The following is a 27,852-nucleotide window of genomic DNA, read 5'->3' as shown; positions in this document are numbered from 1 at the left end:
TGAAGCATGCAGAAGGAATTGCTACCCCTGTTCACATAAGACAGATAAATGATCACATACTTATTTTGAAATATCGTAGGAAAAACTCCAGGTGTTTAAAAATTGCATTTCTCAGAACTTCTCTAATATAAAATGGAAGCCCCTATTTGTTAGATGTCCTCTGCTGTTTTTATTTCCTTGTGATCAAAGGTTCAGTTCTTTGCGTTCAGGATGGAAATTGTTAACTGAAGGTGTGAAAGCATGCTGACAGTAGTAAGGGCTGAGTTCTGTGCTGAAGTTAACATAATCCATAACAATTTCTTGCATGACTCTGCATGTCAGAAGCATTTATTTACAAATTTGGCTCACATTAAATTGCAGTTCATTTTTATACACAATTTTAGAGAGTATATGCTTTAAAAATGTCATTTGAGCATCTGGGTAATAGTTCTCAGGTTATAAATGGGAGATGTGTAAATGTCATTCTGCTCATCAGGTTCTGGTGAGTTGATTTTTTATTCCATGCTAGATTAGATGTTTTATACAGATGTGTATGCTCATTACATATATTGGTGAATATGGAGTTCTTGTATTAAACTGTGGTAAAACTAAATTCACTGCTTCCCCAAATTATCTGTGTTTTCAGACAATAGATTATTACAAAATAAGCCAGTGTAGAATACAGCTCTTTTGTGACAAATGGGTATGCCTTTTAGGTATCACGTTGCAAGAGATCGTAACAGAGGGGGTAATTTGAGTGTACATGAACAGAAAGAGCAACTGGTTTGTGGTGTGGGTTTTTTTTTTTTTTTAATGTAATACAAGAGTATAAGAGCACATTCTTTGGCTTTTGTCATGAAGTGGTGCATATATGCATGTTCTTTATAGCACTTTTATTCAAGACTTAAGTAGTTGTAATATTTTTGCTTTCTCCTAAAACTAAACTTGTTTCTGTACAAAGTTTTAATACATTTTAGCTAATTCATTTTAAATGTTAGTTTATCAAAGCTTCCCCAAGTATCTTCATATAGATGTGATAATTTCTTGCTTTTGAAAATTTTTTCCTACTTTATTCTGATTTATACTACCCGGTTCACTCAGAGATATAAATATCTTAAGTATAAAGGAGCAATTCCTCAATTCTTTATTTTCATTATAGAACATTTTTCTGTGACATTTAAAAAGGATCAAGTGATTTCTGTGTCTTCTATTTGTATTTTTACATTGTTACACTTGTCTCTTCAGTAACAGCATGCATGATAATAAAGTTATTTGAGTTTCTAAACTTCTTTGGATCTTCATTTGCGTTTGGTAGAGGTGTTTACAAATATCCAGTAATTTGCTAGCCGTAATGTAGTGCGTGAGGTACTGACAAAATAACACAGTGAGATGTTTCTTGCAAGAGTTGTGTTACACAAACCCATTTTTTTCCAGCATGAGACAGCTGTTGCAACTTCATCAAAACAGCTGCATCTAGACCTGTAGGCAATTGAATGTTTATATGTAACTGTAGAGTTAACAATAATGAATGTAATCTTAGGGGGTAGTTGTTATTTTCAAAATGTAGTGATAACAGCTTTTGTAGCCCTTGGAAAATGGATGAAGGCAGTGTTTCCTTCTTACTGGAAAAGGATGATTTTTCTCATGATTGATTGATCAACCCTTTTAGAGGGTTGGATGGTGTTTCTTCAAATTCTTCAAGTTCTATTTTGTGGATATTTTAAAAGATAGTTGTAGATCAGTAGCATCTGCAAATAGCTATGTTTATTATAGTATGTCTTTTATACACCAGCTGCTTTGCTTTTGCACAAACCAGAATCCTGGAGGTGCAACCCTGTTCTTCAACACTTGTTAGAAATTCTGCCATGTTGTAGTATATATTTTATTTTCTGCTGTTGTTTGGCTTATGGATTAGTGTTAATATTAAATCTGGAAATAGAAACTGGAAAACTTGAAACTCTGTTCAAACCTGGGTCTTAAAACATTGTAAAAGTTGTGTAAAAATATAACTGCATTTGAATATACATTTCAAATTCATATGTTTTAATGTCTTCTTAAAGGAAAGCTTTTCAGTGATAGAAAATTGCTTGTTTTATTTTTACTTTCAGATTAACTAGCGTACTCTTCCATTTCAGAATGTATGAAAACATGTCCACAATGGTGTATTTAAAGGAAGAGAAGTTGGAGAAGCTTACTCAAGATGAAATCATTGCCAAAACTAAGCAAGTGATTAATGGACTAGAGGCACTGAAGAATGAACACAACTCAATTTTACAGAGCTTACTAGAAACACTGAAATGTTTGAAGAAAGATGATGAAACTAATCTGGTTGAAGAAAAATCAAACATGATTCGAAAGTCACTGGAAATGCTGGAGCTTGGCCTTAGTGAAGCACAGGTAAAATTGCAGTAGAAATAAAGCATTTCAGACTTTGAGGACTTACATTTGCCTTACTGAATATTAGTAATGTGCTGGGACGTTTACATTGTTGTTGTATGTTAAGGAAAAAGACTACTGTAATTGAGAGGTAGATACTATCCATCTTGCTATGTTACAGAACTAATTATGCATTCAGTATTAAAGCACTGAAGCTCATAACTGAGCTCCTCTTTACTTTGGTGAGACAGCTGCTAATTTCTGTTTAGACTTCTCCACGACGTTAGGCAGGTAATTGAATCTAAAAACATTTTAAAGGTTAAGAATTGAGTACAGAATCTGAACAACTTTCACTGATGCATTAAAGAAAAGACTGAGCTAACTTCTGTGAACTATCTTAGTTGATGAAGGTATCGTGTAAAGAAGATGAGTGAAAAGATGCATGTTTAATTGGGATGTCAGGACTATATTTACAGTCCAACTTTAGGGTATTTTATACTAGGTCAAAAACCTGAAATGATGTGATGTGACATAGTCATCAGTATAAAATGGCAGAGTGTTTGCAAATGAGTTGCAAATGCCAATGAGTTAGCTCTATATTAATAGGCTTTATATTAGTGTATACCTGTGCTCAGTCTTCTCATCTGGATCGAGCTATTGTTGTTTGCGATCTGGAAGTTGTGTGCATTGGATCACGGTGAATTGAGGCCTGAGAGAATGAACAAGTACGGGTTACCAGACATGGGAATCTAGAACCCCTGGATATTATGGTACAGACTGGCAGGCCTTAGTATATTTTACAAGTTTTGATCCCTTGTATTGGATGAAAATACTAGAAGATATATGGAATTAAATTGCAATAGTTGAGTTACCTTTAATGGGTGTCTGTAGAAGATCTGTGAGTGAATGAGTAACTTCTGTCTCCTAACTTTGTTGTGGTATTGGGACTCCAAAAAGCTAGTTCTGATTCTTGGCTCTATCAGATTCAGTGACCTCAGTTGCAGATGTTACTGCCTTGTTTGCCCCACATGGTGTTTTGTGAACTGTGGTGGCAAGGAGCCAAGACGTCTGCATTTATTGCCTTTGTTAGGAAACCAATTACACTTCGAACTACTACTCTCAGACCTGATAAGCCTACTCCTCCTGCATGCTTTAGGTTGCAACAGTGTAGTAACTTTCTTTATTTGCAGTATTTAAATTAAGATATGGAAATATTTTACAGACATTTTTGTGACACGGATGTAGGTCTGATGACGTGTTATTTCCATGAAAACGAAGCTGACTTTTCTTAAGAAGTAATCAAACTTTTTTTTCAGTTAATTCTAGAGGGTAAGATTGCAAAGGATTTTAGTTTGCCATTGTAGCTTGTACACTGTTGTTTGAATATGTTGATCCTATTATCACAACTTTCCTAAATGTACTTTCTGATGTTTCAAACAGTGGCATTTGTATAGGCTAAGTAATTAAAATTATTAACAATCTTGGATATGTAAATAGATAGGTGCTGAAGACTGGAGATTTGGACTGGTATTAGGAAATTATAACTGGAGTTTTTCTTACCTTTATAGGAAAAAGTAGTTTCTAAAGGCTTGATGTATTTTTTTGAAATCTGAAATTTCAGCTAAGGACAACATCTGTTTCACATGAAATATGTAGTTTTAAAACACTTCAAGGTAACGTTGTTTTAAAGAAACATGAAATTGAGGAGATGAAATACTAATAACTTGGGGATGTCAAACTCATCTGAAAGAAGATTTGTATTATCACCAGTGGTCCATTCTTACAAGGGGTGCTTCCTGGGATTGCTATCAGCTGTTTTACGTGTATCAGTGGGAAATTACATAAACAGTGAAGGGAGAATATCTCCTGTATGTAGTGTTTGGCTTTTACTTAACGAGCTCCTTTTTCATTTAACTTTGCGTAGCAAAAAAACCCAATCCAAGTAAACTGCTTTTATGGCTGTTCCATTTTTTGTCCTTAATGTGAATGTTCAAACACATTGAATGTGTGCACACTCAAGCTTATGATGTGTGTATATAAAGTGCTTATATAAATTGCGTGTTCAGTTGCACATTTAGATCTCCCTAGTATCATTGTCCCTTTGAGGTAATATCGTTATGCTGAGGTGTTCATCCTTATGAACTATAATCATGTATATGAATTATTTTCTGTCTGAAAGCTGCTAAATTAGAGCTCTGTGTTAGTTCTTAGGTTATTTTTGTGATCCTTCAAGTTAAAAGTATTACTGCTCCATTTCATGTTAGTGGAACAAAGATTTCCGTTTCAGTAATCTAAACTCTAATTCAAGTTTTTCATGTATTTTAAGATTGTATGTAATCTTCAGGGAATTCTAAACCAATTTGACTTCTGATAGCATCATGGAAAACAATCATTACTAAAGAGTTCCTCTAGGCTAATTCTGGCTGAACAAATGGTAAAAAAGTTTAGAGGAAAAGTGAGAACCAGATATATAAAGAAGAGAAATCTGAATGTTTACCAGATTTCCCAGCTGACATAGGTTTTAAATAATAAAAGGTTTTTATGTTAAATACAGGACTGCATTCTAGGGGAAGTATGTCATGTGACACCTTCTGCTTTTTAGGTAATGATGGCCTTGTCAAATCACTTAAATGCAGTGGAATCAGAGAAGCAGAAATTGCGTGCTCAGGTTCGCCGGCTGTGCCAGGAAAATCAGTGGCTACGGGATGAACTAGCCAATACACAACAGAAATTACAGAAAAGTGAACAATCTGTGGCTCAACTGGAGGAAGAAAAGAAACATCTAGAATTCATGAATCAATTAAAAAAATATGACGATGATATTTCACCATCAGTAAGTAGCTGTATAGTAAAAAGCACCTTACGTTTACATGTGTTGTAATTTGCCTAGTTACCAAGAAATGACAGGTAGAAGCTTTTTATTTATCTTTAACATAAACTTGTCATTAAAATGCTTACCTTGTACCAGTGTCACATAGTTTGCAGAAAGATTCTGAGAGTTCAGTTCATTCTTTTATTTTAATAGAGTAAATGTTTTACTGTGTGTACATAATGAAATACATGAGGATCAAAATCCATAAATAGTTATTTAGTATCATATTAGCTTAAAAATACAAAGAACTGAACCAACCCAAAATTTCCTTTTGTAAATTTAACAGTTAAAATAAGTGGGGAATGTAAACTATTAGAGATTCTAAGTACATAGGGGACTTGGCTTATTTTGACTGCAAGAAAAATATTTACTTCTCATCTAGTGAAATCCGTATGTAGCTGTTAGATCTTTTGAGAAGTTATACTATGATAGGATATTATTGAATCCCCTTCCAGGACCTTCTGCCAGACATTGTGATCATCTGCATGTTTTCAGTCATGTTTAGCTAGCCCCTTGTGTTACATATTCTTAGATTCAGCCAGAGAATGGGTACAATTTTAATTCACAGAAGTAATTTATCACTTAAAAAGACTTCTGAATTACTTGCCCTTCTTGTTATCCTTTTATTTTGTTTCCTTAATTTAGATGGCACAGTAGAGAAAGATCTCATTTTTTGTGTTCAGACCTTCTCAGCTGTGTCTTGGAAAGAACGGTTTTTCATAACCAATTATGAGTTGGTATTTGTACCCGAATACTGCCAGTGAAGCCTGTTTAGAAAAGGGGCAGGCAGAGGGAATATTGGTATTTTGATGTGCTAACTGTTGAACTGTAAGCTGCAGATGGCCTAAATAGCACCATTATTTGAAGTTTAATTGCCAAATAGGGTCAAAGTAAGCAAAGCATCTTTATAGTTTCACTAACCATATGGACAGTCTCTGTTGTTAGCCTTTGAGAATAGTCAATTGTGTATACTCAGTAAGAGGTTGGAATCAGCACACGTAAAGTTACAAACTTCCCATCTGACATCTAGTCCCATCGATCTGCTGTCTTTGCAGAGCACTCACTTTGCTACCATTGAACTTGAATGCCAGCAGCAGCAGTTGTCGTCTTCTCATCTGTAGAAAATGGTGTTGGATGGAGAGCCAGAAAAATAGGAAATGTGTTCTGCTCCTGGGTTTTCTCCTTACTGAGATTAACATTTCTGAGAACTTCATCTATTTATATTGTGTAGAGTCCACATTTAAGAAACAGGATTGAGGGATGATCCGTTTCTTTATTTTACATGATTGTGGGATTTGGAATGATCTTTGGATGTTTAAAATCAATACACACTGATGGTTTGTGCAGAAATTAATATGGTTCCAGATGGAGACTGTTGGAGATGAACTTCCTTCCAAGTGTTGTGGTGGTTTTTTATTTTTTTTGTTTCTTTTTGAACCTTGCAGATCACAATTGCAAAATCTGTTATTTGTGCAGAAGTTGAGTACTCAGAAATTGAGGTGTCCTTATTCTTCTCCCTTGCCCATCTATAACTGTTTATGACTAAAAAAGTACAGTGGACGGTTCTGTCTTCAGTAGTGCTCACTCTTCACTGGGTACTTTCATTAGGTATAATGTCTCTGTAAGAATAGCAAATGTGTTCTTCTGTGCTTAAATTGAGGCTGAAATCTAGGAGACCTGATTTCTATTCCTGGATCTTCTGAAGGTGTCCTGTATTGTTTGGGGACAGAGTATGTAAATATATTTGAACATAAGACCTTCATAAAACTTCTGTGAGAAATGTTCTTGTCAATTCCTAAGTTCTGGAAGTGGGGTTTTCCTTTAACATAGCTGATTAAAATGGACTGTCCTGTTATGCCTTAGATTTAAGTGTAACAATTTGTTTGGGCTTGTTCTATAGGAGGATAAAGATACGGATTCCACCAAAGAGCCTTTGGATGACTTATTTCCCAATGATGAAGATGACCAAGGACAAGGAAGTAAGTGCGCTTCAAATTCAAATGTTAGTGTATTTCTGCAATGCAGAATATAAAGATGCTCTTTATAAAAATGAATCCATGTTTGGGGTCCTCTGGGACACAGCGGGAGTGGTGAACGCCTCTGCTAGAATAAGGAAACCAGTCATTGACATGCATTCTATACATTGATATGTACAGAACTGGGTCTAGGTTTTTAAAGAGAGTTTACTAGCTGTTGTAAAGTTCTTGGGACTGGCTTGAGTTCAAAATTCATCCCACAGTCTTTTCTGTGGGCCTTGGAATAGAAAAGGTTTGTTCCAAGTGACTGAGGCAGGTTCCAAAACCTTGAAGCTTTTTGATGGTCTGCCCAGGTGGTGAATTCTGTTAATGACCTATCTGATGATCTGATTTAAAATTTTGGGGCAGGTTTCAGTATGAAGTCTTTCTCATATAATCTTTTGTCCTTTGCTAAAGTTGTCTTCCTTAGTTTTACTACTCATTCTAGAAGTATTGTCTTCAGGTCAGAAGGACTGATGAATATGCAATGGAGTTTGAGGTAGAGGTTTTGGTAGCATGATTGAAAGAAGCCGTTAATAGATGAGCCTTGCTTAGTAAAACGTGTTTCCTGTATGGGTGTGAAGCTGATACGTGTTGTATTGATACTGTAGTGGATATGCAGTGTGCTAGTAGTATAATGGTTCTTAGTAGTCAAAGGATTTCAGAAAAAATGTCTGAAGGGTACCGCCTTTGTAATCAGTAACGTTTTGAATTTCCTTTATGGGCACATACACGAGATACGCTGCATTCTTGATAGCATGGTAATGCTATCCATAGCCAGCAATGGAAGGAAGACTTGAAGAGTTTACAATAGGCTACTGTTGACCATGAACTCCCCCCTGAACTCATCCTTGCTTCCCTAGAATTTTGTAGTAGGAAAGTTGAATGGCAAAGCTGTCTATACCTGCATAGTCCATGTACCTTATTTCACTTTACAAAAGACCAAGTTGACATGTCAGTAATTTCCTTGACCTTCAGGAAAAACACTGAAATGCTTCAGTGCTTTGGTAGGCAGTGATTGTGGGTGTGGACTTGGAATTGTATGATTCCACTGACATAAAAAGGCTCCTACTTGCTGTGAGAGAGGTTTTTGCTTGATAGAAAGGAGAGAAGAAAGTCAGGCTCACAGCTGGAGCCCTTATCCTGTGTGTTGTCTAGAATTTAATGAAAATGAGTGAGGGAATTTTTTCAATCTTCCTAGAAATGTTCCAGGTGAAGACAAAAGGGGGAGTAGATTTTTGGGGGGTGTAGGAGGGTGGGGATTGCAACAACCAAAGGTTAGGAGCTACTGGAGAATAAGTGGCTAAGCCTGAGGGTTAGTAAGTAAAACCTAAAGGTTGGCACTGGCTGTGATGACTTTTTGCCTTTTCTCTTGCAACTGTTATTTGTGGCATCCAAGGTGTTTTAATCCTTTATGTGCCAACCTAAAGTACTACTTGGTATAGCAAACAAAGGGAAACGAAAAAAATTTGTATATTTAGAGAAGGAGAATAAATGAAAAAGGACAAATAATTTGAGCTTTTCTGCAGGTATTTGGCTTGTCTATGTTTAATGTTCCTTTCCATAGAGAATGTCAATATTTGTAAGTGCAAAATTATGACATAATCTTGAGACTTGTTAATTATTTGCTGAGCTGAAATAGTTTCCTACTTTCTTCATTGGTTTATTACATTTGGTCCTTTGAGCTGGTAGAAGTGTAAAATAATATTAATAGAATACTGGACAGAATATGTAGAATAAAATGGTTATATTTTCACTGTTACTGTCCACGACTGCTTGACTCCTGTGAAGTATGTGCTAATACTAATGCTTTGTACTGAAGAAATAAAATTCAGTGAGTCTCATTTTGTGTCATTGAGCAGTAATGTTAAGATGTTTTTGTTACAGTCATCTTTTAAACAACTTGAAATCTTGCGGATTTTTTTCAGTTCAACAGCAGCATAGCAGTGCAGCAGCTGCTGCCCAACAAGGTGGCTATGAAATTCCAGCAAGATTAAGGACACTTCATAATCTTGTTATTCAGTACGCTTCCCAAGGTAGATATGAGGTTGCTGTACCTCTCTGTAAACAAGCTCTTGAAGATCTGGAGAAGACTTCAGGTCATGATCATCCTGATGTTGCCACTATGTTGAACATACTTGCTTTGGTGTACAGGTTTGTATACTGGCATAGATAAATATCAGTTAAATAAATAGCTAATCTTTGGCTTTAACCTGTTAATGTTCAGACTAACATTTTTTTACTTCTATTTTCCATTCTATTTATTTTCCATTCTCTGCTTTTTATTAAAACACTCAAGAGGGTCCTGAAATATTTATATGTCTCCCCATACTTAAACAAGTTGGCTGCATTTTTGCCTGTGACTTTGTTGTGGGAGTGAAGCTGGTTTTGATAGTTGGGGTGGTTTGTTTTGGTTTTGTTTGGATTTTTTTTGTCTGAGGGGGCGTGTCTTGATTACCCACTTACAGATAACCTAGAGGTATAAATTGGCCAGCAGTGTAGAAGTAGTGCATGCTAGTCCTTAACCAGCAAACTACTTCACAGTTACAGGCTTCAGGATTTTATTTCCTGATTTCTGAATATAATCTCAATTACTCCTCTTTTGTACTAGCTTCTTTAGGCCAGTACTGAAGTCAGCTTAATTTTTATGACTTTCTTTTCTGAATCCCCAGTATTAATTATTACTCTTCAACATTTAGAGACCAGAACAAATACAAAGATGCAGCAAATCTCCTGAATGATGCCTTGGCTATCCGTGAAAAGACTTTGGGCAAAGATCATCCAGCGGTTTGTATACATGCAATATCATATTTTTAGTTGTGTTTTTCACTGAATTTTTTTCAACTCATTCTAATATTAAACTCAACAGGAAAGTTTTTAAGACCTGGCTTATCTCTAAACAGTACAGGTAGGAGGCCACAATGCAACATTCTTCATTTTCTCTTAAATATTTAACGTACCTTTTGAGCATTATATTCAGTACTGTTTCACCACAAATGACTCGCACATATTTGATTTTGGATTGCATGGATTTTCTATGGGAAATTAATTTGTGAAGAAAGATTTTAATTTGCTTACTCAAATCGCTTTATTAAACTCAGATTGAAGGGGTACTTCTGATTTGTTTTACTGCTGCTTTTAAATGAAATGTAAATCAAGTTTTTGTACTTGGTGTTTAAAATTAATGTGGTTATCTCACTTCATGTAGCCTGTGTGAAGCAGGGCAGCTCTAAGTATAGATGTGAGAGGTAACTTTGTAAGAAAAGAACAAATGAAGAAAATGGATGCACTAAATGACATTTCCACAAATGAAGCGAAAATATTTAATGATTTTGGTTTTTTCCTTTCGTCGTTTGTGTATGTATGCATTCAATAATAATTATTTCTTCATTTGCAAATCTCAAGAGGTCTCCCCTGTGCATGGAAAAATTTGAAAACATGATTGCATTGCAGATGTGTTCATTTGTCAGATACTTGTATCAGCAAATTCCAGTGTAATTAATATTTCTCTACTGTTGACAGGTGGCAGCAACTCTAAACAATCTTGCAGTACTTTATGGTAAACGGGGAAAGTACAAAGAAGCTGAACCATTGTGTAAGCGAGCTCTGGAAATCAGAGAAAAGGTATGAGTAAAAGAATACAGCACATTTGTATGGATTTTCTGAGGGAGGGGGCAAAGTTAAACACTTTTTTTAGTGTTTTGGTTGCGTAGATCTGTGAGATAAACTGCAGAGTTAGCAATGCCCTAGTAGTTAGGAGCGTCTGAAATTCAAAACAGTAGTAAATTCCAGTAGTCCTATGGAGCTGTTGGAGCATTCTGGGTGTATTCTAAATTCTGTCTAGTGTAATAAACCTTCTTTACCTTTTTCTTTCCTCTCTTATATTTAAGTAATCTTTGATTTGACAAGAGCATTGGAATTAAAAGTGAAGCATCATTAAAATTTCTAAGTTGATTATTCTATGACTATGTGGATATTTATTTTAGTCCATGAGACTGAATGCCTGCATCTTCAGGCTTTGTAGAATATGCTGCATACAATGTTATTATACTACTTACATTATTCCTGTTTGAATTGTTCTACAGCATTCTCAGTTTGTAATAGAATTGGGTAATTTTCATATCTTTCAAATGCAAATACTGCTTTTGTCATCCTCATGTTGAATTGATGGGGAATAAAAACTAATGGGGTATTTCTAAATGATGCATTTCTAAACCCTGATATGATGAGTGGAGCATGTTTTAATACAAGGTATTTCATTTTCAGGTCCTGGGGAAAGATCACCCTGATGTTGCCAAACAATTAAATAACTTGGCTTTACTATGTCAGAACCAGGGTAAATATGAGGAGGTTGAATACTACTATCAGAGGGCACTGGAAATTTACCAAACTAAGCTAGGACCAGATGATCCAAATGTTGCAAAAACAAAGAATAACCTGGTAAGCCTTTTATAAAGTAAATCTAAGAAATGCACCTTTATTCAGCATGTATTGTATTTATTGTTTATCAAGCTAAATAAAACAGTGTGCTGATATCTTTTGGGGGGGGCATTTTGTTTTTTAGGCATCCTGCTATCTAAAACAGGGCAAATTTAAGCAAGCGGAAACTTTATACAAAGAGATTCTTACTCGTGCTCATGAACGGGAATTTGGCTCTGTAGATGGTAAGAAACTGAGTCCCTAGATTTGAATGTATGTTTCATTTTTGTAGTTACTATGAAATAAAATCTGCAGGAAGTTAATTGTATCCTGATTAAAATAGTTGTCTGCTTGAGATAGACTTAAAAAGTGAGATAATAGATGCATTGAAGTACATTTGTCGTAAAAAAGCATTTAGATACAGCAGTAACACTTGATTCAAAATGAGAATTTTTCTTACATGAGGTAGACTTGGTAGGTTTATCTTTTATGGATTGTATTTCTGGCATAATTTATCTTATGCCCAACCAAAACCAATTTTGGTATTTTTATAGAGGCAGAAAATGTATGTCACTTTGCAGTCACAGGAAAAAGTCAGTGCACGATTTTTAATGATATAATAAATACATTGTTAATGTGAGTCCTCCATTAATACATTGAAAGAATGCAGAAAATACCCTTAAATTGTGAATGGCATTTGACTTCAATGTACAGTGTATTTTATCAACTGTAAATCACAGTGAAGAATTTTCACTGCATTCCATCACAAGAGCTTATGCACCACTTAGTAATTGTCAAAACAGTTGTTATGGTAAAAGAAATAAATGCGTATTATCTAGCACAGAACTAGGCACACGACAAATTGATGGCAGCATATACTGACTTCAAAGCTTCTCAGAAGTAACTGTTTCTCAGTTCAGATAAGAAAAGAAAACAATTGTAAAACTATAAAAGAAGAGGTGCTTGTTTTATTTATCTGCTGCTTGTAGTATGGACAGTAAGCCTTTTTTGTGGTGGTGATAGTATAATTCTCTGGTTCACAACTTCATTTCAGAAGGGTGAAAATCAAACGATGAATACTTTGTAGTTTTTTACTTCTATAAAATATTTTCTTCTGTTTCATCAGATGAAAATAAGCCTATTTGGATGCATGCGGAAGAGAGGGAAGAATGCAAAGTAAGGCCATTGTCATAAATCTTTTTTGGAACTTCTACTTATTTAAGTTACAAATTAGTTATTTTTCTTCAACGTTACTTTTGTTTTAGGGAAAGCAAAAAGATGGCACATCTTTTGGAGAGTATGGTGGCTGGTACAAAGCATGCAAAGTTGACAGGTGGGTAATTTCTTTACAGGACAAACAATGTGGCAATACCCGGTATGCAGAAATGTCAGATTAAAGCATGTTTAAAAATGAAGCTAAACCAGCTGCTTGCTTAGGACTATAAAAACTATAGTATTAAAAATTCAGGAACACAGTAGCAGTTTTCAAGTCCCGAGGTTGCTTTTAATCTAGGCTGGTTAGATCTAGTAAGTGACATAAAAATTCACCAGTTGCGTTCTTGGCAGTCCTTCACATGGAAGCATAGGTCATCTTTCTTTCTTTTTATACTATTGGTTGGCATACATGCTCTCCCTGCCCCAGCAAGACCTCTAGAGAGGGCCAGAAGCAAAAAGGAGACTGTGCAAGTAACTGAGCCTTGAGTTTTTTAGCTGGCACAAGAAAACAAAATTAAACTGGCAGAATTCGGCATTATTTGAGTTTCTAAAGCTTGAAGAATATAGTTTTGTGTGATTTAAAATCTGAACTTCAAAATGGAAGAAGAGAAACAGGGACTTCAGCTTGGATTATACTTGATGAAATATTTTTTTGTTTGCTTTAATTTTGTTCCTTAACTGCCTTTTTTTAACGTGCAGGTGGTACAATGTAAGAAAAAACCTGCACCTAGTACTGATAATGTTCAGTGAGGGGGGTTAATTTCTTCAGTGTTGGAGTTCTTGTGTTTAACAAGCAACAGAACCTTTGTACTGTTGAAATCTACTCTTCTTTTCTCCATCTTGAACTCTGGGTGCAAGACATTTTGCTGGTTTGTTTTTCATGTACTAGTTCATTCTAATGCATGAGGAAATCTTTTCTCTGTTGTTACTGGAGCAAAACTTCATGCAACAATTCTGTGACTGAGCTAATTCTCATTGTGTCATTGAAACAAACATGTCTTGTTGGAGTGTGACTTGTTAATGGAATGTGTGGTGGGTTTTTTTTCTAATTTTTTTTTCCTTTACTGTTCAAGCATAGTTTGAATGCATAGAAACTGCAAATAGGTGTTAAGTAAAAGCTGATGAAAGGAACTTTTGTTTTGTGACTAACACATGCTACAGTAATGGTCACTGTATGCATGAGTAGGCATATTTTCTGGAAGCTTCACAATTACTTAGTTGGACACACTCAGATTGAGCTAAATTTTCACCTCAAGGTGCATCTGGAAACAGATTGAGTAGATCTAGAGGCTAGTTAATAACTTCCACTTTCAGGGCTGTTGACTAATCATAGTGTGAGCTGTTAATGCACTTTGAAAGGGGTTAACAGGTTTTTCCATGTACATGAAGTACAAATCAAATCAAATAATTAAGTTTGGAAAAGACCTCTAAGATCATAAAGTCCCACCGTCAACCCAACACCACCATGCACACTAAACCAACCATATACAGTGTAGTATATTTCAAGACAGACTTACTAAATAATTACAATAAATATGACAAATACTATATTAATTTAAGTTTTTATTAGTTTGTGAACTGAGAAGAGTTGAGTGTGTGTGTCTGTGTATATATATATACTTCTTTTTTTTCTTCTTTAAATAGTCCAACAGTAACAACTACCTTAAAGAACCTTGGGGCACTTTACAGACGACAGGGCAAATTTGAAGCTGCTGAAACATTAGAAGAGGCAGCAATGAGGTCTCGTAAACAGGCAAGTATGATAATTCGCCTGAATGATATTTCTGCATTGTGGTCATGCAGATTTTCAACTGCAGTATCTTATGGTACGTGCAGAATATATAAACTTTTAGCTATTCAGTGTCTGGTGCCTGGTGTTGCCCTCTAATTTCAGTGTGAACTGGTCGTAAACTGATCCCATCTTAACACTTGCAAACTGGTTAATTGCTAGGGCAGTGGCACCATGTACCGGGGGCATGACTCACATTGAGGGTGAAATTGTGTAGAAGATGGAAGAGCAGAAAACACTGTGTTGGCCAGTAGTCCTCAGTGGGCTACCAGTCCTGTGAGAGAGACTGTAGATAGGGGAAAATGGAGAGTTTCTGTTCATAATCTCCTTTGCCAGTAATACTGTTCTATTTTTAATAAGGAGCTGTCAAACTTACAAATGTTCTGTTTCTGCATACAACTGACTGGTGCAGACCTTTAGAAGACCATTATAAATTTATTAGTTGCTGTTTCTGTTACTTTTGCAAACCAATGGAATGGATATTACAGTTTAAGGGGGCACTGTTCTTTTAATGTGGAGAAGTTCTGTGCTGTCTCTGTGCTCTCAAATCTGCAGTTCAAGTAACCCTTTCTCAGTCTTAGAAGGTGGGAGAGAGTTCGTTTTTTTTGGGGTTTTATTGGCTTTTTGGTTTTCCTTTCCCTTTTGGACGATTTGATACAATGTCTTTTATAAAAGTACATAAGACTGGACAAGCAAACACAGCTTGTCAGTCAGTGTTAAAATGGAAAGCAAAATAAGAAAATATAAGTGAATAAAAAAAATTGGAAAGTTCAATTTTAATTTCATTTTTATGCAATAGTAAATAAGATCTATATTTTTTTTCAGAAGTGGTTTGTTTTGTTTTGTGTTTGTTTTTTTTCTTCTGTGTCCATGTAAAGTTCTAAACTCAAATTCTAAATTCAAGTAAACTGACTTAAGTGATGGACCATATCTTTATTGATAATGTACTGGTTTTTATTGGTTATACTGATTTGAAGTTGTATTTTAAAGAATGATACTGCAGTGTTTGATGTATGTAGAAGCAGATTTCTGGAAAAGAGGGAGAGCAGAAAAGCTCCTGGCAAACCTCGTGCTCTTCTGGTGAATTCAGCAACAGTTCCCTTTGATATAAGGTGGCATAAGTTCTTTCTTCCACAAAAAACGATGGAAGACTTTAGAGTGTTTGCCAAATAAATGGAATGAGACTGGTAAGAGGAAAGTATGAATCTGGGACAAAAGTTCTTTGGCAAGGAAAATTGAAGGGTGGAGGGGAGATAGTTGATACAAATACTTTCTTTAACTGAGGATGATTTTCACATGCTTTTACTGAAGGTTAATTTTCAGTGTCTCTCTCATTCAAATGTGATTTGAAAGCAAGAAATGAATGTGCGCTGCATCTTAACGTATTTGCTTTGGTTCTTAGTTTTAGTGTCGCCATTACACGTGGTAATTTTTTAGCTCAAACAGATACAACCAGGATAAATTGACATAATATAATAGTAATAAGAAGACTGGAAGAAAACGTAGCTTGTAGTTATGTTTGTTCCCTTTTTTAATATAAGAAAACTCAACAAACAAAATGGAGCACCAACTGCTCAAATTTTAAATTTTTACTGGGAAGCTTGGAATTGGTTATTTGGAAATTAAGGATGGGAGGATCTTGCTATTGGAGAAGTCTCTTTCAGAGTCCCTGTTTAATCAGTCTGCTTCTGGCTTGCCAGTACTGCTGCAAAAACTGTTCTTGTCTCCATTTTCCATAGAGCCTGCTGGAGGCTTGCTGCTGCTACTTTATTGTTATTACGCATGCTTCGGATTTTCACTGGTGCATCATACACCACCTATACCATAATATATCACATTACGCACAGCACTAGTTTTGGAAGTGTAGGAAACAATGCTATCTTACTAGCAGCATTTAACACTACCTTTCTATTCTAGGTCATTAAAGGAGGACAGACAGGGTTAATGCATTTCCCCTTTTGAGCTAAAAGCAGAGGTACTTCTGTTCCCAGGTGTGGAAAAGCATCACTCCTCCACAGCTCTGTTCTCCTTCATGCATGTTTTGTTAGCTTCAGCTGCTGGGATGTCTGCGCTAGATTTCTGAAGACCGGTGAAGTTTTTTGTCCTTCATCTTTCATGACAGAATGGAACAAACTGGGAAAGTGCAGTTCCCTGTCCCTTCATTTGTTTAATTTTTTTAACAAAAATATTTTTTTTTTAAGTGAGGTGAATGAGAGATGATATAGCTTCAGAATAGAACCTAGAGTATGTATGTGATACATCACCTCCTTAGTGGTGATTTTCAGCCATTTTGAGCCTACGCTTCTCTACCGTCTGAGAGCTCTAGCCACTCTTCTGTACCTTACAGCCATGTGGAAGTGAAAAATATGACCATTATATGTTGGTTTCATGCGTCATTGTGTGTAGAATTCCATTAGGGAGGGCTGTTTTGCTCTTCAGTTAGTGGAAGGCAGCTGTAGGGGAACCAAGAACCTGATTTCTCCATGCCACTAGAACAACTTTCATTCTTATTAATGAACTTTACTTTTAAGGGGAATTTTGGCCTGATTTTCACTTTCTGTATTGTGGTAGACACTCTGGCTTTGTTGCACAGATCCGCTGCTGCATTTGCTGCTAAGGCTGCCAAGTGAAAGTTGCAGAATACTTTATTATGTGTAAGGCATTCATCTGGGTTCTCTTTCTGTCAGCAAATACTGTTTATGACGTGGAGTAGGTTTATTATAAAGAAAACAGAACTGAAAATAAGTATGACTTGGACTTTGTTAATTCCTAGTTTCTGTGTTAAAGATTTTGCCTTTAGTGCAGGGTTTTCATAGGTATTTTAGCACTTCTAAGATACTTAAAGGATTATTTGGTAATTGATGGGCATTCCTTAACACAAAGTAAACATATTTTATTGACCATATATAGTCTGTTCTATTACAAGCTTATTTTCTATTTGATTTCTTTCTGAAGGATAAATTGTACTGCTGTGCCAAGTGTCATATGTCACTATTTTTAAATAACACAACCTGTGTCTTAGGTATTAGATACTCAGACACCTGCAGCGTTCTTTCCAAAAGTGGGTGAATACTGCACCATTGGATAGGTGGAAAACTGAGAATTGCATTGACTTTTCATGATGTATAAATTGCTAAATATTAAGCTGGGGCCAGATGGCTTAAGGTAAGTGACAGGAACACCATGAGGCTTTGACAAGTGATAGGGAAGGAGAAAAAGAATGGCAAATCGCTGAATTCTCAAACTACCAGGCTGTCTGTCCACTTCATGCTGTGTTGATTCCTGCAATGTATAAAGGGCAACTCAACTGCCCTTTGAAAGCAGAATTGGGGTGGTGGAGTTACGGGTTGGTTTGACTTCTTTCTTGGTATGGTTATTGTATGTAAGTTGTAGATTAATACAGCTTGTGATAAAATAAAGCCTTTCCCCATTTTGTCTAATTCTCAGGGTCTTGACAATGTTCATAAACAGAGAGTTGCTGAAGTGCTGAATGACCCTGAGAGCATAGAAAAAAGGCGAAGCCGAGAAAGTCTCAATGTTGATGTGGTAAAGTACGAGAGTGGTCCTGATGGAGGCGAGGAAGTGAGTATGAGCGTAGAATGGAATGGGGTAAGTACAGTACACAGTTTAAGAAAATAGCCTAGATAAATTATCACCGTAACAAATATGGTTGTCCATTCACCAGCCTATTGTGTTTTCAGTAGTTTCTTGGTTGATCTACTTTGTATTTTGTAATTTTGCAGAATCAATTAAGAAATGAAGAATAACATTTTGTTTATCATAACATAATGTAAAAAAAGCTGTCATATTTTAAAATTTTAAAACATCATTTCTGTTGTTGTCCTGAATGGTGAAATTTCTTCCAGAATCCCAAGCAGCTGTATTTAACTCTTAAGTTGTTTAATGCTGATTGAGTGTCCTGGTTATGGTCTGGTGTACAATTGCTTGTCAGTGGTTTCTTTTTACTGGTAGAAATATTCTGGCAATTAACTAACTTTTGCTTTTGTCCTTTTGGTGCCATATTTGCCCATATTTTAAATGTTTCTTCTAAAAATAGTGCATCTGTTCAAATCACAAAGAACATGGGCTATAGAGATGTGTTAGGTGTTACCAGTTTTAGAGTAAATCAAAGTGATCAGTCTAACACTAAAATGAGTCCAATCTCCTTACCCAACTTGTTAGAGGAAATAATGTCACTTTTCAAGCTGCTATACAAGCCATGTTAAGAAGCAGTGCCATCACATAACAATGTGATCATAAGTTCACATTTCTTAAGTGAAATATTAATATCACTTTCCTGTATTAGAATTTGACTGGAGTAAGGGCTTCTTCCTATTTGTTTCCCATATATTGGCTTCACTGTGGAACACTGATTGTCATAAAGTAAAAACATATATATAAAATGTGATTACATATGCATTTTTCTAACCATTGTTTTCTTTTAATTTGAAAGATAGTGCAAGCTTTCAGTTATTGATCTGGCTTATGTAGTTGTTCGCTTCTGTCACCAGCTTTCCCATGCTTTATCCCATTGCTGGCAATGGGATATATATTGCTCTGTTAACTAACTCCTAGCTGCAGTTCTGCTGAAAATATCCGTTTAGATTATAAAAGTGGTGTTGCCTGCTTTTGCTGTATGGGAGGGGAAGTAGCCTACTTTGCAATATTGAGTGTTCTGAAGTTTCGTTTCTCTTAAAATAGCAATCTTTTTTTTTTCTTCTTTTTTTAGCCACATGAGACAAAGTTTAGCATTCCAAAGAAACCTCGATAAAACGCATACTGCTTTAGTCTTAAAGGAGAATGTTCTTTCCATCTTTGCTTTTGTCTCTTTATTATTGTTTTCTTGGCATTGGTGTTCTCAGTGCCAAGACAGTCAATCAGCATCTGTTGTGAATAATACTGCATCATTAATAAAGCCAAAGTAAGGTTGGATAACTCTTTTTTTTTAATTCTCATTTTGCCCGTTCAGCGTTAGAACTGTGTACTGTACTCCTCCCTTAATTTTCGCTGTACTTTGCATGACTATATGTTCTAAATGGATTAAACTTTTTTCTGTTATTGACATTAATTAAACAAGCATGCAGGTTTTGGATTGAAAGGACCTTCTGTGGAAAAGCAATAGACAGTATTTCTAGGTCAATATTTGAATCAAACTCAGTGATAAAATTTGTTGTTCTGAAAAATTAGATTTTGACCTCTCAGGGCAAACAAACTTTTCATTTTTAGTGTGCTGAAGTGACATTGCTTTATTTTCATCTTTGTTACTTCTTTTTTCTCCTTTTAAGAGAAGGTATTTTGTATTACATGTTTTACATAAAGTGGGCAACTCTCTCTCCCTCTACCCGGCTAGTGTTTCTATCTCAGTGCTGTTCTTTCCTTTATGTTGTGTAGGTTTTTTTACCCTCGTGTTTTTCCTCCAGACAAAATATTCTGATTCGTAAAGTATAGTAGAATTTTTTACTTCAGTGTGCAGAGCCTGAAGAGAGGCCTGCCTTTTCCATTTAAATTCTTCTGAAGTCATCAAGCTGACTCATGGTTTTAGTTGTCAGAGAGAATAGGTGGAGTGTGTAAAGCAACGAACTTCAACAAAAAATTTGTGTCAGAAGATTTACTGTAATTAAATGACTTCCATATGTAATGTAATCCATATTAAGCATTATATTCTTTGATGTAATATCTTATACTCTTACAAAAAGACCTGAAATACCTATTGAAGTAAATCTGCCATTAACTATTAAAACAGGCACATTAAGTGACGTTGCATAGTGCATTTTTACATGTTTCTTATGAAGTCCATCCCTTAAAGTTAGCTTGAAAATGCAAATAAATACTCAGTCTTAAAAATTCAAGGTAGAAATCCCAGGATTTGTATCCCGTATTACATTTGTATATAAAAAATGGCAGTGCGTATCTGTAGTTGGCATTTCTGTAAATTGATCTTGCAGCCAGTTGCAGGACATAAAAATCTTTGTGATATGATAGTGCTTAATTTAAGATAATGTTCTCAATGTGAAGAAGTATCTTTTCTTATTCTGAGCCATATGCTTCAAAAAGACAAGCTTTTGGGCATGTAAGTCTGCTTTCAGGTGTGGAACAAAAGCAATAAATTTCTCCGCCATAGACTAGCTGGTAAGAGTTGCTCTTGTTTAATAAGAAGTGTCAGACAGTCAGAGGCGCATTGTAGCAGACAGCTGCAAAGTACAGGAGGTGATGATGGTGGGGAGGTGTAAGCAAAAGTAATAAGGTGATTCTCATTCTGAGTGACATAAAAATTGGCAATTAAACTTTGCTGCAAATGGATATCTCTTGTGATTATTTTTTGTTGTTGTTTACACTGGATTTAGGACTTTTTTTAATCCTAAGCTTATGTTTTAAAGATATTTTGTTAATCATGCAGTCAGTCAGTGTTTAACTTGGGAGTTTGGTGTTTTTATTTCAGATCTGAAGTACCCAAAAGCTTGTCTGCTTATTCCTAATGTGCTAGTTAGCATAATAAAAGTTAAACTCTCTAACTACCAAATTTGTCTTGCCTTTATTCTTTGAATCATTATCACTACTATAGCATTGCTGATTTAAGACCACAGGAATGATTAGCCTTTTCACTGATCTAATACTTCTAATTGGAATTTCGACTTCAGTTTATTCAGTCGTGCAGAGCTGAAGTCTGTTTTAAAGTGTGAACAATATATGCAATTTAGTTTGAAACATAAATAATCAGATTTTGATCTTCTGATCACGTGGTAGCAAGGCATTTTGTCATTTCCAAGAATAATTTTAATTACTGTCCATTCCTTGCTATAGGTAAAGGCTGTCAAAACAATTTCTTAAGACTGTCAGTAATGGTCTGTGTGCTTACACCAAGAATGGAAAGTGTGTTAATTGAACCACAGCTTATTTTTAAAGGTGGATTCTTTCTGCTGCCTCACTGCATTAGGGGGAGAAGTTTCCACTTGGATTATATATATACACACAGATATGTTCTAAAAAATATTCATGAAACTGAATTGCCACAAGTCAGTTGGATTCTAATTCCTTAAAGGAATGAACAGAATTTTGTCTGGAGGTTAGGGGAAGACCTCTTTCTTCTTGCAGTTCTGTTTTGAGGAAAATTCCTGACAGAAGTTAAAGCTGAAATGAATGCACCTTGCTCTGTTCCTTTCTTCTGTTGTTTTTTTCCTTTATTTTTATTTTTGTGTTAATGTCAGCTGAAAAAAAAATCCTTTCTTTGTTTACAAAATGTAATACTAAAGCTATGCCTTCTTAAAGGTGTTTTGTATTTTATACAAATTCTAACTTAAAGAATGCGCAGCATCGTTCATGCTCATTTGTAAGTTGCATATTAGTGATATAGACGAAACTGTATAAAGATATATGTTCTGGTAATTGCAAGGGCCTGCACTTTGTTCTTAAGGGCAGTCCAAATACTTACTCCAGAAAAAATTGTTTTGAATGTGACCTAGAAATACTGTAAACATAACTGTTCAAAATTGAAAACTGTTGAATTTTTCCCAACAGTTTCATTCAGTTTTTCTCTCTCCATTTCTGACAGGCCTAGATGCCTTTTGTGATTCTTATACTGTCTCCTGCATGACGGGCGTGCACCATCTTCAAGCTTTAACTTCTCTCTTCAGTACTGACTGCTGTGTTTTAGCAAACCCCTTAAGATTCTTGTCAGAGCTACACTTCCCTGTAAACTGGCCATTCCTTCAGTGCTGGTGTCTTTATTTGGTTTTCTATTTCTGTACATGTGTAGCTTTGCCAGATATGTATCTAGTCATACAGAATGTTATTACAACCATTTGCTGTGTGTAATACATTAGTAAAAAAAAAAAGTAATAATGAACTTTATAAGTAGCTGTTCACTATGGAAAAAAGGTAGTTAAAAGTATCACACAAGGTATTATTGAAATGGCATGATGGTGATCTTTACAGGAGAAAAACCAAACAAACCCCGTAAAAGTAAGGCATGTTCTCCAAGTGCTTTAAAATGTATTTAGAGACCTATTACATGGTTAACATCAATATGGAACTCTGGATGTCTTCACTTATGATTATTCTAAAGTAGCATTGCTGTTTAGTCTTTGTGTGAGATTTTGGCAATTATGCTTTTCTCTACTAATCTTGGTGTTCAGTGATTTGTGTATTTGTCTTTCTAACTTCTAATAAACTCACTCCAACTCAGGTGTCTGTCTTTGTCTGCTTAGTAGTACTTTACTTTCTTCTTTTACAATTCTTCTTTCATAATCACGTGGGATTTCTGTGAAGTAGGAGGTGTTCATTTCTTCTAATCTTACTAAACTGTTGGGGTTTTTTAAGACTAAATAGAATTGTGGTCAGTTGGAAATTTCTTTGGATCGGCACAGCAATGTAAGACACGAATACATGTATGAAAAACTCATTTAATTGTGTTTTATGTTTTCTTTGGTGAAAGTTAAAACAAAGCACAGGAATTTAACCATACATGTTTCTGATCAGAAGTATTTTTGTTTAAGGATTTTAGGATTCATTAAACATGTTTGCAAGTAATGTAGATGTTTAGAAGGAATAATACAGGTTTTTTCTTAGACTGATGGAATGCTTTTGCTTGGGGCTTGTACTCTGTTAACCACAGTGCGCTCATATGAAATGGTAACATGGTGATGGTGAATTATTTGACTACTGTGGTGGGTTTGTACTGATTATTATGAATCATGGCTTGAGCATGTCTTCACGCTTTAGAAATCTTAGTTACAGTTTGGAACACGTTTGTTTTGGTAAAGTTGTAGCTATATGGTATTATGTGTTTAGGTAATTGTACCAAGTATGTATTAATAGCAATAAAAAAAAATTCATCAGTGAAATGTTTTTGAGCCAGGTTTGGGGGAGGGCAAGAAACTCTTGCAGTTTCACATTTGTTCAATTTTTTTCAGGATGGCACTGGATCTTTAAAACGCAGTGGTTCCTTTAGCAAACTTCGTGCTTCCATTAGACGGAGCAGTGAGAAGCTGGTTAGAAAGCTGAAGGGAGGAAGTTCACGGGACAGTGAACCAAAGAATCCAGGGTAATTATTTATTCTTAGCTGTGCTAGTGTGCCTTCATTCTGTGCCCCCACTGTAGCCTAGTGTAGTACCTAGGGCAGTGTTTTCTTCTCTTCTTAGCTAACTGCATATCATAACAGATTTATATCTTAAAGAAAAATAAAATAGGAAATAATTTCTTATAATGAAAGTTCTGTAACATCTGAGGAATTATCTGTGCTTTTAAGAATTAACTCAATTTTAACAGTGCTTTTTCCCTTTTTACTGGTTTAGCCACTCGAAGAATAGAAAAGCCTCATAGAATTATTGATAAATGTTAGTTACCTGCAGAATTCTCCTTTTCACACAGCAGTGAAGAATAATAAAGGTTATTGGTTTTTACAGTAAAAGCCTGAATACAGTAAACCCACAACTAACATTCTTGATACAGCTTAGTATCTTGATACAGCTTTATATATTGCTGTGGGTATAAAGGGAATTACCAACTTGAGCCCTTCTCAGTTTCTGTTTTGGAAAACACAGATTTCAGAGAGCAGAGGAGAACACTGAAAAACTTGAACCTAGTTGTCCATCTCTTAACATTTTGGCCTCAGTGAAGTCAGTGCTAAAAACTCAAATTTTAATGGATCTGACTTCTCACTCTTTCCTATTTACCATATGATTGTGGATTTGGATATATGTACTATTTCTAATAAATGCCTAAAAACATCCATTGTTTATTGACTGCTGCAGAGAAGCTGAAATGTTAAAATGTACTACTGTTGTTCATAATACACCTCATGGGTATTCCCCCTCATCCCCAACATAATTGCAATCAGTTTTGCAGGGGTTTTTCCCCTTGCTGTGGAAAACTGGAATTCATTTAGTTGACAGGAAACTGTATGACAATGTGAATTTGAACTTACGCTTTAAAACAGTTAAGTTGGAGAACTTGGAGCAACTTCTGATGGAGCAACTGGACCTATGAGTAATACAGTAGATGATGATGATGGTAACACCCAAGACAGTGATCTGAAGGCAGGGTCTCAATGTGGTTTTGTAAGTGCTCCAACGAAGTTTTGCTTTGTTTTTATGTGGCTGTAAAACATTGTGTACAGCTGCAATACACGTAGAATTTGCTTCCTCACATATCTCTTTCAAATTCAGGCTGATCTGATTTTTAGAATTGCTAATTAAAATTTCACTCTCAGCTGCCAGAAACTTGATGTTGAAGGCACTGAATCAAATTCAAGGTCAAAAATCCCTTTGCATTAATTGATAGATCATTAAGGACTGCCTCTGAGATGATAGATTGGGAATAAACTGTGAAAAGCATGTGATTAGAAGAAGGAAATATGTAAACGTAAAATGCTTTAGGGAAAACAAGCAAATGCAAGCCAAAATAGAATAAAAGGGATTTCCTTCTTTGTCTTCAGTATTAGTATTTTTATACATTGGTTTTCTGTTTCTATTCAGTTCTGTCTAGAGTTCATACATCATAGTTCAGGTATATTCTTGTATGAGTAGATGCATATATTCATAGCTAATTTTGTATTTTCTCCTAATTTTTGTGAGACATGGGAAGGTTTTTCAGTCTCTTAAAAGACAAAGAGTTTTATTCCTTGTTCTCTATAGTAAATAGAGATACCTTTTTCTGCAGGTAAAGTAACTCTGTGATTATAGGTGTAGAAAATTACGCTTACATATAACTGAAGACATTTGGCTTTGCAGTGTCCTGTAAGAACTCCTCTGCCTTTTTATTCTGTGCACTTCAGTAGTGCTACTTGACCAATGTAGAAGTAATCTGCCCACATTCACATTAATTATATTGTGGGGTCTGTATCACCAGATAAGATTTCTTCATATAAAGACATCAGTGTGAAACAAATTTGAAAACAAAGCGATATCTTTCTTGCTTTTCCTTTTTGACAAAATATTCTTGTTTTTTAGATGTCACCGTAGTTCTCAAAGAATAATTTATTCTTAAAACTTGCAATAAGTTTGTTGCATTGACAGACTTTTATGTAGATATGCATGCTGAGTAAGACAATAAATATTACAATTTCTGTTCTTGTAACATATAGACATTTTTTAATCCTAACTTAAATTAGCTGGTTTTAATAACAAATGCAAAGATTCCTGGTATTAAACACCAGCTTTGTAGATCATGAAGCATAGCTGTACATATTGTTATTCCAAGAAGTAATTTTGATTTCATTTTCTGAAGAAACTTTAGTAAATTGATTTAATTTTTTTCTGCTTCTGAGGTTAATAAAAGGGATATTCAGCTTTCATTATGCAAACCTTTTGTTTTTAGTGTGTTTGATAGCTGAATATTACAATACTGACATAGCATACATAGAAATCATTTTTGCTATGAAGTCAGCCACTCTAGGTAGAAGATTCATGTGCCTCCCTCCTTACCAGTATGCCTCTGCATCCCCTGCCTGTGTCTCTGTGAAGACTTTATTTTGAAACTGGTTTACATCTGTTGTTTATACTGTGCTTCTGTAAATAGTAATTGACAGTGGTGGTATGATTTTGAATGAGAAATACTCAAATAGAAACACATTAATACCACAGCATGAAAGAAAGACTTAGTTTTCATGTTGTTGCTTGATACAGAAGGTTGGAGAGAATAAAGTGGAAAACTCATCAGGGAAATTGTTTCTTTAAAATAATGCAAAAGTCCTTTTGACAAAGAACAAATCTCTTAAGAACTGTTCTTTGAAACATAAAATATCTGAAGCATGGTATCAGTTCTTTCTTTATCGTATTTCTGAATTCAGTTCTGTAAAAATTTAACTTCGCTTAATTAGTGTTAGGTTTGATTTATTTCAGTTTGAAAATTTTGATCATACAGCAGAACAGTAAAGATTTGTAGTTTAAAAGAGGGGAAAAAAAAAAAAGCTTTCATTATTGCTATTACTTACGCACCAGAAAAACAACTGCATGCAATTTGTGCGATCATGTTTCTAACATGGAGGGAATTAAAAGTGCATTTGCCAGACTAAAGTTCTTAACTATGTTGATTTAAAAACAAACAAACAAACAAAACCAAACCCAGCCCACAAACAAAATAGTATCTCATGCGTGATTAAAAATTTCTTTTTTGATTGGCACTTCAGCAAGAACCTAAAAATACTTGTGTAAATTTTTACTGGTGGATTTTCTATTTCCCTGGAATGTTTTCTGTAAGCCTTTATGCTCTTTTGAAGAGTTTTATGTAATGTTTTGTTTGTGTTTTAAAGATTAACTTACTTTGACTTCCACATATAACCTCTGTTGTACATGTTTCATTGAATAAATGAGAGGAGTATACCATGCATGAGTCCTTGCTTTGTTGTTGCTAACACTCATGTCAAATATTTTAAATTGTGTGCGTTCTAGCTTTTGAAACGTTCAGATTTAATGCTAGGAAAAAACAGTAAGCCTATGCTATGTGGCAGCTGGTGCCTGTGTTTGTTAGTGTTTTGGTTCCTTTTTCTGCTAAGCCTTTGCTTTATGAAAGCATTTAAAACTCGTGCTTGATTTTGACTGTTAGTAGTCTTGCTTCAGTAGAAAGAAAAACTGGTGAATATCTACTGTGATCTGTATGGATAAACCTTTCCATGTTATTGGAAGGCATTGGAAACTTTGCATTATCCAGTTGTCTCAAAAACTGTAGGTAGCCCTGCAGGATTAGGGCCTTACTGTCTTGTGAATAGTTCATCAAATATATATTCAAAGCCCTCATGTAGTAGTTTTGAAATAGTTAAAGAGCTAGTGAAAAATCAAAGCAAACGTAGAACATTCTGAGTAATGTACAGGCACTTTGGGATAAAGGACATCAGACATTCCTGTTGTAGTCACCAAGATGATAGGAATCTTCAGACTAATCTTGAATTCTGTTACACACACTTTAAAATATTTTTGTTAAATTTTGTATATGTTTGAGAAATGTAGATAAATTATTAATCCTCATCCCAAACAACAGTAGATATTACTGTTAATGCAGTGATATTTTGACTGTCAGTAGCTCCTGTGTAGGTGGTGATTTTCCCCCCCCCCCCCCTTACCTCCTTATCTGTTGCTTTCAATACAGTATTGTAGGGTTGTTAATACGGCTCAGAGCATTGTAAAGCCAAAAGCATAACCAGAGTTAATAGCAGCAACTGTCTTATTTCCCTTTACTTTAAAATGAATGAAAAT

The 27,852-nt window shown here is 35.2% G+C and overlaps 1 protein-coding gene across 6 annotated transcripts in view; it reads left to right on the top strand.

Annotated features, from left to right (window-relative positions):
• Positions 1-27,852, top strand: part of KLC1 (kinesin light chain 1) — a 50,541-nt gene that overhangs the window by 15,668 nt on the left and 7,021 nt on the right. For 3 of the 6 annotated variants that reach the window (XM_075029734.1, XM_075029737.1, XM_075029735.1), the window contains exons 2-14: positions 2,115-2,376; positions 4,958-5,188; positions 7,128-7,206; positions 9,171-9,396; positions 9,942-10,029; positions 10,765-10,866; positions 11,509-11,682; positions 11,807-11,906; positions 12,788-12,837; positions 12,927-12,994; positions 14,521-14,629; positions 18,113-18,274; positions 23,575-23,705. In XM_075029734.1, coding sequence (XP_074885835.1) covers positions 2,116-2,376; positions 4,958-5,188; positions 7,128-7,206; positions 9,171-9,396; positions 9,942-10,029; positions 10,765-10,866; positions 11,509-11,682; positions 11,807-11,906; positions 12,788-12,837; positions 12,927-12,994; positions 14,521-14,629; positions 18,113-18,274; positions 23,575-23,705 — 1,781 coding nt within the window. In that variant the 5' untranslated portion in view covers position 2,115. The other 3 variants (XM_075029736.1, XM_075029738.1, XM_075029739.1) reach the window with 2 other exon arrangements.

Source organism: Buteo buteo, chromosome 6 (genome assembly GCF_964188355.1).
Source record: "Buteo buteo chromosome 6, bButBut1.hap1.1, whole genome shotgun sequence".
NCBI lineage: Eukaryota > Metazoa > Chordata > Aves > Accipitriformes > Accipitridae > Buteo > Buteo buteo.
Note: the sequence above shows the minus strand (reverse complement) of the source record. Positions and strands in the feature narration are given on the sequence as shown.